This window comes from Drosophila suzukii, assembly GCF_043229965.1.
Source record: "Drosophila suzukii chromosome 2 unlocalized genomic scaffold, CBGP_Dsuzu_IsoJpt1.0 scf_2c, whole genome shotgun sequence".
NCBI lineage: Eukaryota > Metazoa > Arthropoda > Insecta > Diptera > Drosophilidae > Drosophila > Drosophila suzukii.
Window position 1 is genome coordinate 4,234,333 of NW_027255896.1, and position 12,884 is coordinate 4,247,216.

The window sequence follows — 12,884 nt, forward strand, 5'->3', positions numbered from 1 at the left end:
GGGGTAATGAGCACTTGTCGCTGGCACGGGGACGCTTTGATGGCAGGACGATCGCGTCGCGGCAATGGTAACGATGGTTACTACGATGCCGGACCACAGGCGATGCTGGAGCTGCGCTGAGGGTGAGCTAACGTGGTTAGCTGCTAGTTGAGATAGTGTATTACGAGCCCTATTCCCAGATGTAGGAAGTAGAACCTCGGAGTTAAGAGGTGTGTTGATAACTGATTTATTCTTCATTTGATACCTGCTTATATACTACTTGGAACACGGAAGTTTAGTGGAATGATTAGTGAAGTGCGCTATATTCTAAAGTAGGTAGGTAGGTCAGGGAGTTTTGATTATGGTAGCAGTTTGTGTGGTTAGCTCGGCAGACACTGCAAAATGTGCTGACTGCATTGGCCGGTCAGTGTGCCGTTGAGTCGGTGAGACGGTGAGTTAGTGAGACATATAATATGCTGATCAGCCATTCTCATATGCAGTGGGTGCTACTGAGCGCCTGGTACTGTTCCCAACTTGGCTACTGCTTGATTTGTTGGGTGTGGTCATGTTGAGTACCTTTGGGTACGAACAACAAGGTTGCCACGAAGCTAGATAACAGTTAATAATGCAGTTACTACGCAATCCTTAAATTAGGTAATCAACATGTCCTTAAAATCAGGAATTGCCGCCATCGAAAGGGTTATACGAAGGTTGATAGCAGGTATGATTCAAACCTATATATTGACTCGTAATCCTAATCCCCGGATTAGTCTGTGAAAACCAGTTGCCGAGTGACAACGTATACATTGTTGTGTGTATGTTTTAAACTCAATCGTAATCCTAATCCCCGGATTAGTCTGTGAAAACCAGTTGCAGAGTGACAACGTATACATTGTTGTGTGTATGTTTTAAACTCAATTAATATAAACACACCGAAAGTGTAAGGTGAAAAGTGAATGAAAATCCACCAAAAATTATAAGGTAAAATGTGAAAATAAGTCCATAAAAAATATAAGGTGAAAAGTGATTAAAAAGTGATCGCGCTAGGGACGCTGAAGCGCACGCAAGCGCCATGTCGAATTCGGAAGAGCGACAACGACAACAGGTGCAAAATACTGCTGACCATGCTACCTGGGATTCGATCGAGCAAAATCCAGGACTCGAGCGCGCACGGGACACTGCAGTGGACGCAAGCGCCAGGTCGGATTCCGAAGAGCGACGACGACAGCAGGTGCAAAAGACTGCTGACCGTGCTACGTTGAGATCGGTCGAGGAAAATCGAGGACAAGAGCGCGCACGGGACGCTGTAGCGCGCGCAATAGATTCCGAGGAGCGACGACGAGAGCAGTCTCGAAACACTGCTGATCATGCTACCTGGAGATCGATCGGGAAAAATCGAGGACCCGAGCGCGCACGGGACGCTGCAGCGCGCGCAATAGTCAGGTCGGATTCCGAGGAGCGAGGACGAGAGCAGTCGCGTAAATACTGTTGATCATACTACCTGGAGATCGGTCGACGAAAATTGAGGACTCGAGCGCGCACGGGACGCTGCAGCGCACGCAAGCGCCAGGTCGAATTCGGAAGAGCACAGACGACAACAGTTGCAAAATACTGCTGTCCATGCTACGTGGAGATCGATCGAGGAAAATCGAGAGACCGAGCGCGCACGGGACGCTGCAGCTCGGGGTCGGGTTCCGAGGAGCGACGACGAGAGCAGTCGCGAAACACTGCTGATCATGCTACCTGGAGATCGATCGGGAAAAATCGAGGACCCGAGCGCGCACGGGACGCTGCAGCGCGCGCAATAGTCAGGTCGGATTCCGAGGAGCGAGGACGAGAGCAGTCGCGTAAATACTGTTGATCATACTACCTGGAGATCGGTCGACGAAAATAGAGGACCCGAGCGTTCACGGGACGCTGTAGCTCATAGGATCACTAGGAACAACCCTATCACTAGGACACAGGAGCAAAGGACCAGCACAGTGCATCATCGGAACATAAGACTTCAGCAAAGACTTCGGGAACAACAAATTCAGGAAATGGAAATGAACGTGGTTTCCATCTCAGGTAATGGTTTGAACATACGTACTATTTCTTCTAAATACATGTCGTCAAGGCGTTTCCAAAGGTAAGATGTCTCTCAAATGGCTTCGACTTTCCAGAGATACCTGAATGCCTTAAAAACTTTACATATCTTGTGGAGCGCCTTATTTTTCATCGAATTCCCTTCATGCGCAATATATCCCTTGGATATGGAAGGCAATGCGGAATAAGAGGCGCTGTAGAAAATGTTTCAATTTCAGTACCGGATACTGTAAGCGTACTTTCGCGCCCTTTAATTCGGCCCATGTAGTCTAGGTTCATTTAAAAAGAATGTTAGAATATTCCTATAATTTAATGACGGAAACTATTCGACCCGCTCGGGTTATTCAAGCTGTCCGATACTTGGTTAAGACTGAGCTCTACAGAAAGCACACCATTTCTTTTGTATGGGATGCATACAAAGTTAGTTTTGGAAACCCTATGGGTGTATAAAGTAGCTTAAATTAGAAAACGTTTGTTCTACGACTTTTGGAAAAACCCTCTAGTTTAGCGGAAAATCAAAAAAAGCTAGATTTAAAATGCTTATAGTATCTAAACAACTAATGCTACAGAAACGTGCTATATATCTCTGATAAGATAATTTAATTTGCTAAATACCCTTCATATAGTAAAGTGTAAAGTGAATGTAATAGATTTCGAGTTATGACAGTAAAGTTATTTTTAAAAACCACTTTTTGACTATTTTCTCCAAATTGAGTCAAACGATTTCTTTTTAAATTTCAAATCATATAGCCGTTGAGATTCCTCAACTTTTGATTTATAACACTTTTTGCCCTAAAAATTACCGTTTGGAAGATATTAAGCGATAAGAAGTGCAACTCGTTTCAGCTCCGTATACGAAATATTTCATACTTATTGGAATAAGCAAGAAAAAAACCAATTTGATGAAAAATATTCTTATTAGATTTTTTAAACGGAAAATCTGTTATGGTTTTTTGGGTCCTTTACTTGCATGAAGCTAATCGAAACAGGAAACTTGATCTATTTGTTTTACCACTTTGGAATAACCCGCTAGTTTGGCGCGAAATATACGAAACGACAGGTTTCTCTTGGAATCTGAAACTATACAGCCCTTGAGATTCCAAACTTGTGCTATTAAAACAGGTAATTGAAGCGATAAAACTTGTTACTAAACAGTTTAATATTCATGGGGACGACTCCTAGTCATGGTATTGGGGTACTTAAACTCTTGTGCAAAAAAAAACTTCTGATATCAAACAAAAACACCTCTTAAATTTCTGATATCAACAATTGTGACGAAAAATGATATTACATTCGATAAAATAAATAAGCTATATTAAATTTTTGTATTCGGCACGCTACAACACAAAATTTATGTGTAGGTAAATAAATATTTACTGTTGCGGGCCGAAATCATAAATTTAATATAGTTTATGAAACAATTATAGCTTCGGTGTTTCTTGACATATTATCTTATGCTATTGGGCATAACATTTTTTGTATTTTTAAGAATTTCGAATTAAATTTAAGAAAAAACGGATGACTCTAACATATAGCTGTCAAAGTAACGGTCAGAGAAATAATAAGATAAATAATTATTTTTTAAAAAAATGTTGCTTTGTTGATTTTGATCGTATTTTCTTATATTCTGGGTATAGAATATTTTATCTTTTCAGAATTACGAAAATATTTTCACACAAAAATCTGACGACTATAATATTTTGCTGAATGGGGTGGTGTTGGGACACGAATAACATAAACACAGGTGTTTAATTTATAAGGTAGGTATCCTACCTTATAATATACCCGTTTTTTTCTATTTTAGATTACAGAAAAAACCATAACAAGGTTGTCACGAAGCTAGATAACATGTAATAATGCAGTTACTACGCAATCCTTAAATTAGGTAATCAACATGTCCTTAAAATTAGGAATTGCCCGCCATCGAAAGGGTTATACGAAGGTTGATAGCAGGTATGATTCAAACCTATATATTGACTCGTAATCCTAATCCCCGGATTAGTCTGTGGAAACCAGTTGCCGAGTGACAACGTATACATTGTTGTGTGTATGTTTTATACTCAATTAATATAAACACACCGAAAGTGTAAGGTGAACAGTGAATAAAAATCCACCAAAAAGTATAAGGTAAAATGTGAAAATAAGTCCATAAAAAACAAGGAAGAACGCTATAGTCGAGTACCTCGACTATCAGATACCCGTTACTCAGCTAAATAGAGATATGCAAGTAGCAAAGCGAGATTAAAATGCGCCACTTACCGGCGGTATACATATGCGTGGCATTTTTTTTTGTTCCAATCGATAGGTATTGACGAGACCAATACATTTCAGTTAAAATTGTTTCTCTAGCATGAAAATTGTGGGCGTCGCGGTTTGTGGGCGGCAAAGTGGGCGTGGCAAACTTTTTTTTGGACCAATCGATAGGTATTGATGAGAACAATACATTTCAGTTAAAATTTTTTATCTAGCATCAAAACTGTAGGAGCCACAGTTTTGGGCGGTTTGTGGGCGTTAGAGTGGGCGTGGCACTCTACTGAAACAAACTTGCGCTGCGCAGGAATCTCAGGAATCTGCGTGCCTAATCCCACTATTGTAACTCTGATAGTTTCCGAGATCTCAGCGTTCATACGGACAGACGGACATGGCTAGATCGACTCGGCTAGTGATCCTGATCAAGAATATATATACTTTATGGGGTCGGAAACGCTTCCTTCTGCCTGTTACATACTTTCCGACGAATCTAGTATACCCTTTTTCTCTACGAGTAAAATAAGGTGATTAAGTGATTAAAAAGTGATCGCGCTAGGGACGCTGAAGCGCACGCAAGCGCCAGGTCGAATTCGGAAGAGCGACAACGACAGCAGGTGCAAAATACTACTGACCATGCTACCTGGGAGTCGATCGAGCAAAATCCAGGACTCGAGCGCGCACGGGACACTGCAGTGGACGCAAGCGCCAGGTCGGATTCCGAAGAGCGACGACGAAAGCAGGTGCAAAAGACTGCTGACCGTGCTACGTTGAGATCGGTCGAGGAAAATCGATGACAAGAGCGCGCACGGGACGCTGCAGCGCGCGCAATAGTCAGGTCAGATTCCGAGGAGCGAGGACGAGAGCAGTCGCGTAAACACTGTTGATCATACTACCTGGAGATCGGTCGAGGAAAATTGAGGACTCGAGCGCGCACGGGACGCTGCAGCGCACGCAAGCGCCAGGTCGAATTCGGAAGAGCACAGACGACAACAGTTGCAAAATACTGCTGTCCATGCTACGTGGAGATCGATCGAGGAAAATCGAGAGACCGAGCGCGCACGGGACGCTGCAGCTTGGGGTCGGGTTCCAAGGAGCGACGACGAGAGCAGTCGCGAAACACTGCTGATCATGCTACCTGGAGATCGATCGAGGAAAATAGAGGACCCGAGCGTTCACGGGACGCTGCAGCTCATAGGATCACTAGGAACAACCCTATCACTAGGACACAGGAGCAAAGGACCAGCACAGTGCATCATCGGAACATAAGACTTCAGCAAAGACTTCGGGAACAACAAATTCAGGAAATGGAAATGAACGTGGTTTCCATCTCAGGTAATGGTTTGAACATACGTACTATTTCTTCTAAATACATGTCGTCAAGGCGTTTCCAAAGGTAAGATGTCTCTCTAATGGCTTCGACTTTCCAGAGATACCTGAATGCCTTAAAAACTTTACATATCTTGTGGAGCGCCTTATTTTTCATCGAATTCCCTTCATGCGCAATATATCCCTTGGATATGGAAGGCAATGCGGAATAAGAGGCGCTGTAGAAAATGTTCCAATTTCAGTACCGGATACTGTAAGCGTACTTTCGCGCACCTTTGATTCGGCCCATGTAATCCAGGTTCATTTAAAAAGAATGTAAGTGTTTGTGCCTAACCGAAGTAGACACTTCCGGGTCACACCGCGGGACAAGGGGGTAATGAGCACTTGTCGCTGGCACGGGGACGCTTTGATGGCAGGACGATCGCGTCGCGGCAATGGTAACGATGGTTACTGTGATGCCGGACCACAGGCGATGCTGGAGCTGCGCTGAGGGTGAGCTAACGTGGTTAGCTACTAGTTAAGATAGTGTATTACGAGCCCTATTCCCAGATGTAGGAAGTAGAACCGCGGAGTTAAGAGGTGTTTTGATAACTGTTTTATTCTTCATTTGGAACATGTTTATATACTACTTGGAACACGGAAGTTTAGTGTAATGATTAGTGAAGTAAGCTATATTCTAAAGTAGGTAGGTAGGTCAGGGAGTTTTGATTATGGTAGCAGTTTGTGTAGTTGGCTCGGCAGACACTGCAAAATGTGCTGACTGCATTGGCCGGTCAGTGTGCCGTTTAGTCGGTGAGACGGTGAGTTGGTGAGACATATAATATGCTGATCAGCCATTCTCATATGCAGTGGGTGCTACTGAGCGCCTGGTACTGTTCCCAACTTGGCTACTGCTTGATTTGTTGGGTGTGGTCATGTTGAGTACCTTTGGGTACGAACATTCTCCCCCCCATTGAGGGGTACCCTCAATTAAGTCGTGATGTTGGTCAGCCCTTGACCGAATTGTATAGGAAGCACCTAACAAATCATTGACCAAGGTGGATCTTTCCTTCAACTGCGGTTTGTGATTCAGGTCCTTCACATCTTCTTGATGCTGCTTAACACTCCCCTTTGCGATAAAATTGACATTACCGTGGGGACTGAAATTGTGCCCTCGTAGAACTTGATCATTTGGCACGTCTATGGTATGTGGACGTTCTGCAACAAAACTAAGATCTTTCTTGGTTAAGTTTAGAAATGGTGAACCAAAGTCAGCCTTCTTGTAGATTTTGAATTGATGAGAAGTAGGTTCTATATTCATCGGATTTTTATCTTTCGTTAGTTCATAAGCAACGTTCGGTCCTGCAAAATCATCTCTGTTTTCTATTAGATTGGGGATGATTTCCGTATCAGATGAGGTTTCTTTATTGAGATAACCTGTGATTACATAACCAAGCCTTGTGCCTTGTGCCAAAGGTTTATTAGGTCCTAGTTCAAGACGTTCACCGGTAATTACACGAGAAAATACTTCAACCCCTAAAGTTAGGTCAATGGGTCCTGGTTGCCGAAAGTCAGGATCTGCTAATGGCAGTCCCTCGGGAATATTAAGATCGGTTGTAATCGGTACTGACGGTTGGTCTGTAATGACTGTGGGCATAATAAATACCTCTAATAGTTTTTCAAACCCTGATGTACAGGATGAGAGCTTTAGTGTTGATCTAATTGCTGTTGATATCTTTCCTCCGATTCCAGATATTTCAATCGGTGAACCTTCCTTAAGAGATAGCAGATCTGCCATTCTCCTTGAGATAAGATTCACCTGTGATCCACCATCTATTACAGCGCGACATGTTTGTAATTGACCGTTTGGCCCTTGTAATGAGACCTTCGCGGTCGCGAGCAGAGTATATCCTCCTACGTTGTCGTAGCCTGCAATGGTTACTGCGCCGGCCACTGGATTGCTAGTTGGTCCTTTGTGTAACAGTGAATGATGCCGTTGTTGGCAGACTCGACAATTGGTCGGTGATCCACAGTTTTCAACCATATGAGCTGTAGACAAACAATTTGTGCATGCTCCTATTTGAATAATGGCTTGGCGCCGTGTTTTGGGGTCCATTTCCAGGAAACGGCTACATGCTCTAAGATTATGTGGTCCTAGGTGACAAATCTTACAGCTCTCTTCGTTGTGAACTGACTGATGGCGTAGTGTTGCTGTAGGTTGAGCGCTTATCGTCTCCAGCATGCAAGCGCGCCGTTCAATAAACGTTAGTACACACCTTAACTTTGGAATTTCCGTTGGTGCATCCGCTGAATTTTCTAGAGCAGCTAGAGACTGCTGGTCTAGTTTTCTTCTGATAAGAAAACACAGGATTGGATCCCAGGATTTTGTGCTGATATCGAGGTTTTTAAGAGTACTCATTGAGTTTTGTATAGTGTCATGTAAGGCCCTTAGTTGGCGCGAGGAGCCGTCTATAGGCCTATGGTCAATAATTTTAGCTATGGAGGCGAATACTAATATTTTGCCGTTCTGGTACCTGGCCTTCAACCGCAACCAGGTGTCGTCATAGCCACCCTGTGAGAAGGCTGTGTCTGTCAAGACGTTCCTCGCTTCACCACGAAGCGAACTCTGTAGAATATGTAGTTTTTGACTGGCCGAATATGGTTTGTTATGTACCAATTCCACAAAGAGATCATGGAACCGTGGCCAGTCTAGATACTCGCCGTTGAACTCCGGAATGCTAATTGGCGGAAGTGTCAAGTTTAGGCTCATTGGCGCGTCGTTTTCTCGTAGCAGGTTCATTTCGTATTCCTCGTATAATGTGTGGAATTGGGCTAGCTCTGCTTCTGCCAGAGCTGCGGCCCCAGGTGTGCTATCCAATTCGTCGTGGGCTTGCCTCAGTAACGCCCAATGGAGATCCAGGTGCCTTTGTAGGGCTGGGGTGACAGTTGGGGCGTTCGAGGCTAATGTTAATGATGACTCCAATTCGTTGCATCTTCTCTGCAACTGTCGGATCACCGTGTCAATTGCGGAATCTCCTTTGACTTGATCTCTTGTTGTGAGCTTGATGTTGGCCGAAGTTCGTCTGGGGGCCTTCGGAAGCCCGCTTCCAGTCGGCACGTTGTCCAGAAAGATATTCTGATATTTTTCGACCAGCTCTTTAAGTGCTACTAGTCGTGAAGAGTACTCACTTCCAGTGGGTTATGCCGCTTGCTGGACTTCTTCATCTAGGTCGCAAAACTGCTGCCAGAGATCGTTTAACTGATTTAGCTTACCGGAATAGTAGCCGTCTCGGTGGCGTCGGTCGGCAGAATCCTTGCCATAATTCTTAATGAGCTGTTGGATTTTCCCTTGCAGCTCGTTTTGGGTGTCTAGTAATCGATTGTGTAGATCGATTCTTGTGTGACTTGTTTCCTCTATGAATGAAGTAGACATATTGTGTGTCTTGGAAAAAAAGAATCCTGTGAAGCTGGATGAAGCGGAGTATCCTGTGAAGCTGGATGAAGCTGAGTATCCTGTGAAGCTGGATGAAGCTGAAGTTCCTGTGACGCTGGAAGAAGAAGCGTATCCTGTGAAGCTGGATGAAGCTGAAGTTCCTGTGACGCTGGAAGAAGAAGCGAATCCTGTGAAGCTGGATTAAGCTGAAGTTCCTGTGACGCTGGAAGACGAAGCGTATCCTGTGAAGCTGGATTAAGCTGAAGTTCCTGTGACGCTGGAAGACGAAGCGTATCCTGTGAAGCTGGATTAAGCTGAAGTTCCTGTGACGCTGGAAGACGAAGCGTATCCTGTGAAGCTGGAGTAAGCTGAAGTTCCTGTGACGCTGGAAGAAGAAGCGTATCCTGTGAAGCTGGATTAAGCTGAAGTTCCTGTGACGCTGGAAGAAGAAGCGTATCCTGTGGAGCTGGATAAAGCTGTGAGTCCTTCAGTGGGAAGGGGGTTGCTTGAGTGTGATCCTTTGTTGTTAAAGGATCACGTCGGGGTCACCAATGTTTGTGCCTAACCGAAGTAGACACTTCCGGGTCACACCGCGGGACAAGGGGGTAATGAGCACTTGTCGCTGGCACGGGGACGCTTTGATGGCAGGACGATCGCGTCGCGGCAATGGTAACGATGGTTACTGTGATGCCGGACCACAGGCGATGCTGGAGCTGCGCTGAGGGTGAGCTAACGTGGTTAGCTACTAGTTGAGATAGTTTATTACGAGTAGGTAGGTCAGGGAGTTTTGATTATGGTAGCAGTTTGTGTAGTTGGCTCGGCAGACACTGCAAAATGTGCTGACTGCATTGGCCGGTCAGTGTGCCGTTTAGTCGGTGAGACGGTGAGTTGGTGAGACATATAATATGCTGATCAGCCATTCTCATATGCAGTGGGTGCTACTGAGCGCCTGGTACTGTTCCCAACTTGGCTACTGCTTGATTTGTTGGGTGTGGTCATGTTGAGTACCTTTGGGTACGAACAGTAAGAATATTCCCATAATTTAATGACGGAAACTAGTCGACCCGCTCGGGTTATTCAAGCTGTCCGATACTTGGTTAAGACTGAGCTCTACAGAAAGCACAACATTTCTTATGTATGGGATGCATACAAAGTTAGTTTTGGAAACCCTGTGGGTGTATAAAGTAGCTTAAATTAGAAAACGTTTGTTCTACGACTTTTGGAAAAACCCGCTAGTTTAGCGGAAAATCAAAAAAAGCTAGATTTAAAATGCTTATAGTATCTAAACAACTAATGCTATAGAAACGTGCTATATATCTCTGATAAGATAATTTAATTTGCTAAATACCCTTCATATAGTAAAGTTGTCTGAATGTAATAGATTTCGAGTTATGACAAAAAGTTATTTTTAAAACCACTTTTTGACTATTTTCTCAAAATTGAGTCAAACGATTTCTTTTTAAATTTCAAATCATATTGCCCTTGAGATTCCTCAACTTTTGATTTATAACACTTTTTGCCCTAAAAATTACTGTTTGGAAGATATTAAGCGATAAGAAGTGCAACTCGTTTCAGCTCCGTATACGAAATATTTCATACTTATTGGAATAAGCAAGAAAAAAACCAATTTGATATATAGATATTCTTATTAGATTTTTTAAACGGAAAATCTGTTATGGTTTTAGTGTCCTTTACTTGCATGAAGCTAATCGAAATAGGAAACTTGATCTATTTGTTCTACAACTTTGGAATTACCCGGTAGTTCGGCGGGAAATATAAGAAACGACAGGTTTCTCTTGGAATCTGAAACTATACAGCCCTTGAGATTCCAAACTTGTGCTATTAAAACAGGTAATTGAAGCGATAAAACTTGTTATTAAACAGTTTAATATTCATGGGGACGACTCCTAGTCATGGTATTGGGGTACTTAAACTCTTGTGCAAAAAAAACTTCTGATATCAAACAAAAACACCTCTTAAATTTCTGATATCAACAATTGTGACGAAAAATGATATTACATTCGATAAAACAAATAAGCTATATTAAATTTTTGTATTCGGCATGCTACAACAGAAAATTTACGTGTAGGTAAATAAATATTTACTGTTGCGGGCCGAAATCATAAATTTAATATAGTTTATGAAACAAATTATAGCTTCGGTGTTTCTTGACATTTTATCTTATGCTATTGGGCATAACATTTTTTGTATTTTTAAGAATTTCGAATTAAATTTAAGAAAAAACGGATGACTCTAACATATAGCTGTCAAAGTAACGGTCAGAGAAATAATAAGATAAATAATTATTTTTTAAAAAAATGTTGCTTTGTTGATTTTGATCGTATTTTCTTATATTCTGGGTATAGAATATTTTATCTTTTCAGAATTACGAAAATATTTTCACACAAAAATCTGACGACTATAATAGTTTGCTGAATGGGGTGGTGTTGGGACACGAATAACATGAACACAGGTGTTTAAATTATAAGGTAGGTATCCTACCTTATAATATACCCGTTTTTTCTATTATGGTTTACAGAAAAAACCATAACAAGGTTGCCACGAAGCTAGATAACAGGTAATAATGCAGTTACTACGCAATCCTTAAATTAGGTAATCAACATGTCCTTAAAATCAGGAATTGCCCGCCATCGAAAGGGTTATACGAAGGTTAATAGCAGGTATGATTCAAACCTATATATTGACTCGTAATCCTAATCCCCGGATTAGTCTGTGAAAACCAGTTGCCGAGTGACAACGTATACATTGTTGTGTGTATGTTTTATACTCAATTAATATAAACACACCGAAAGTGTAAGGTGAAAAGTGAATAAAAATCCACCAAAAAGTAAAAGGTAAAATGTGAAAATAAGTCCATAAAAAACAAGGAAGAACGCTATAGTCGAGTACCTCGACTATGGAGATATGCAAGCAGCAAAGCGAGATTAAAATGCGCCACCTACCGGCGGTAGACAGATTTAAGCGTTATGGGCGTTAGAGTGGGCGTGGCCAATTTATTTTTGGATCAATCGATAGGTATTGACGACACCAATACATTTCAGTTAAAATTTCTTATCTAGAATGCAAATTGTGGGCGTCACAGGTTTTCGCGGTTTGTGGGCGTTTAAGTGGGCGTGGCAAACTTTTTTTTAGGTCAATCGATAGGTAGGTTAGGTTAGGTTAGGTTTGGGCGGCTGTCGGACTATAGTCCGACACACTTAGACCTCAACGGGTCCGTTGTGATACCGCATGATCTCGTTTCTTCCTTCTCTAGGGTCAGGTTTCTAGTAGTTTCGGCTTGTGTTAAGCTGATCAGCATGTCTTCCACCCGGAAGATTTAATAAAGGCACTTATGCTTTTGAGATTAATCTCCGATATTTCGGTAAGATCGTCGATGAAGGGGCTTCCTAAGTGTTTCAGTCTGAGTCTGCATAGGGCTGGGCAGAAGCAGAGAAGGTGTTCTACCGTTTCCACTTCTTCCTCATCCCTACAGCTTCTGCAGAAATCATTTTGCGGGGCTTTTAGCCTGCCGGCATGCGCGCCAACAAGCCAGTGGCCTGTAAGAGCTCGGATCAACATGCCACACTCTGTGCGGCTGAGCTTGAGTAACTCCGAGGTTTTCTTGTTGTTTATCACAGGCCATGTCTGGTGAGAGATGCGACACTGTGGTGCGTTTTGCCAATGGGTGTTGGCTAGTGTGTTGAAGTGGTTTTTTATGTTTAGCTTGCAAGTATCCATGGGCATACCGACATTTTCCTCTCCTGGTAGGAGAGGCTTGGTGGTGCCCTGCCTGGCTAATTCGTCCGCTATGCAGTTGCCTACGATGTCCCGG

General features: G+C 42.9%; 1 protein-coding gene across 1 annotated transcript in view; it reads left to right on the forward strand.

Annotated features, from left to right (window-relative positions):
• Nucleotides 1–1,051: 1,051 nt before the first annotated feature.
• Nucleotides 1,052–12,884, forward strand: part of LOC139354274 (uncharacterized) — a 28,632-nt gene continuing 16,799 nt past the window's right edge. The window contains exons 1-5 of the mRNA XM_070998494.1: nucleotides 1,052–1,236; nucleotides 1,937–2,046; nucleotides 4,871–5,080; nucleotides 5,224–5,646; nucleotides 5,742–5,955. Coding sequence (XP_070854595.1) covers nucleotides 1,052–1,236; nucleotides 1,937–2,046; nucleotides 4,871–5,080; nucleotides 5,224–5,646; nucleotides 5,742–5,955 — 1,142 coding nt within the window. The remainder of the gene's footprint in view (nucleotides 1,237–1,936; nucleotides 2,047–4,870; nucleotides 5,081–5,223; nucleotides 5,647–5,741; nucleotides 5,956–12,884) is intronic.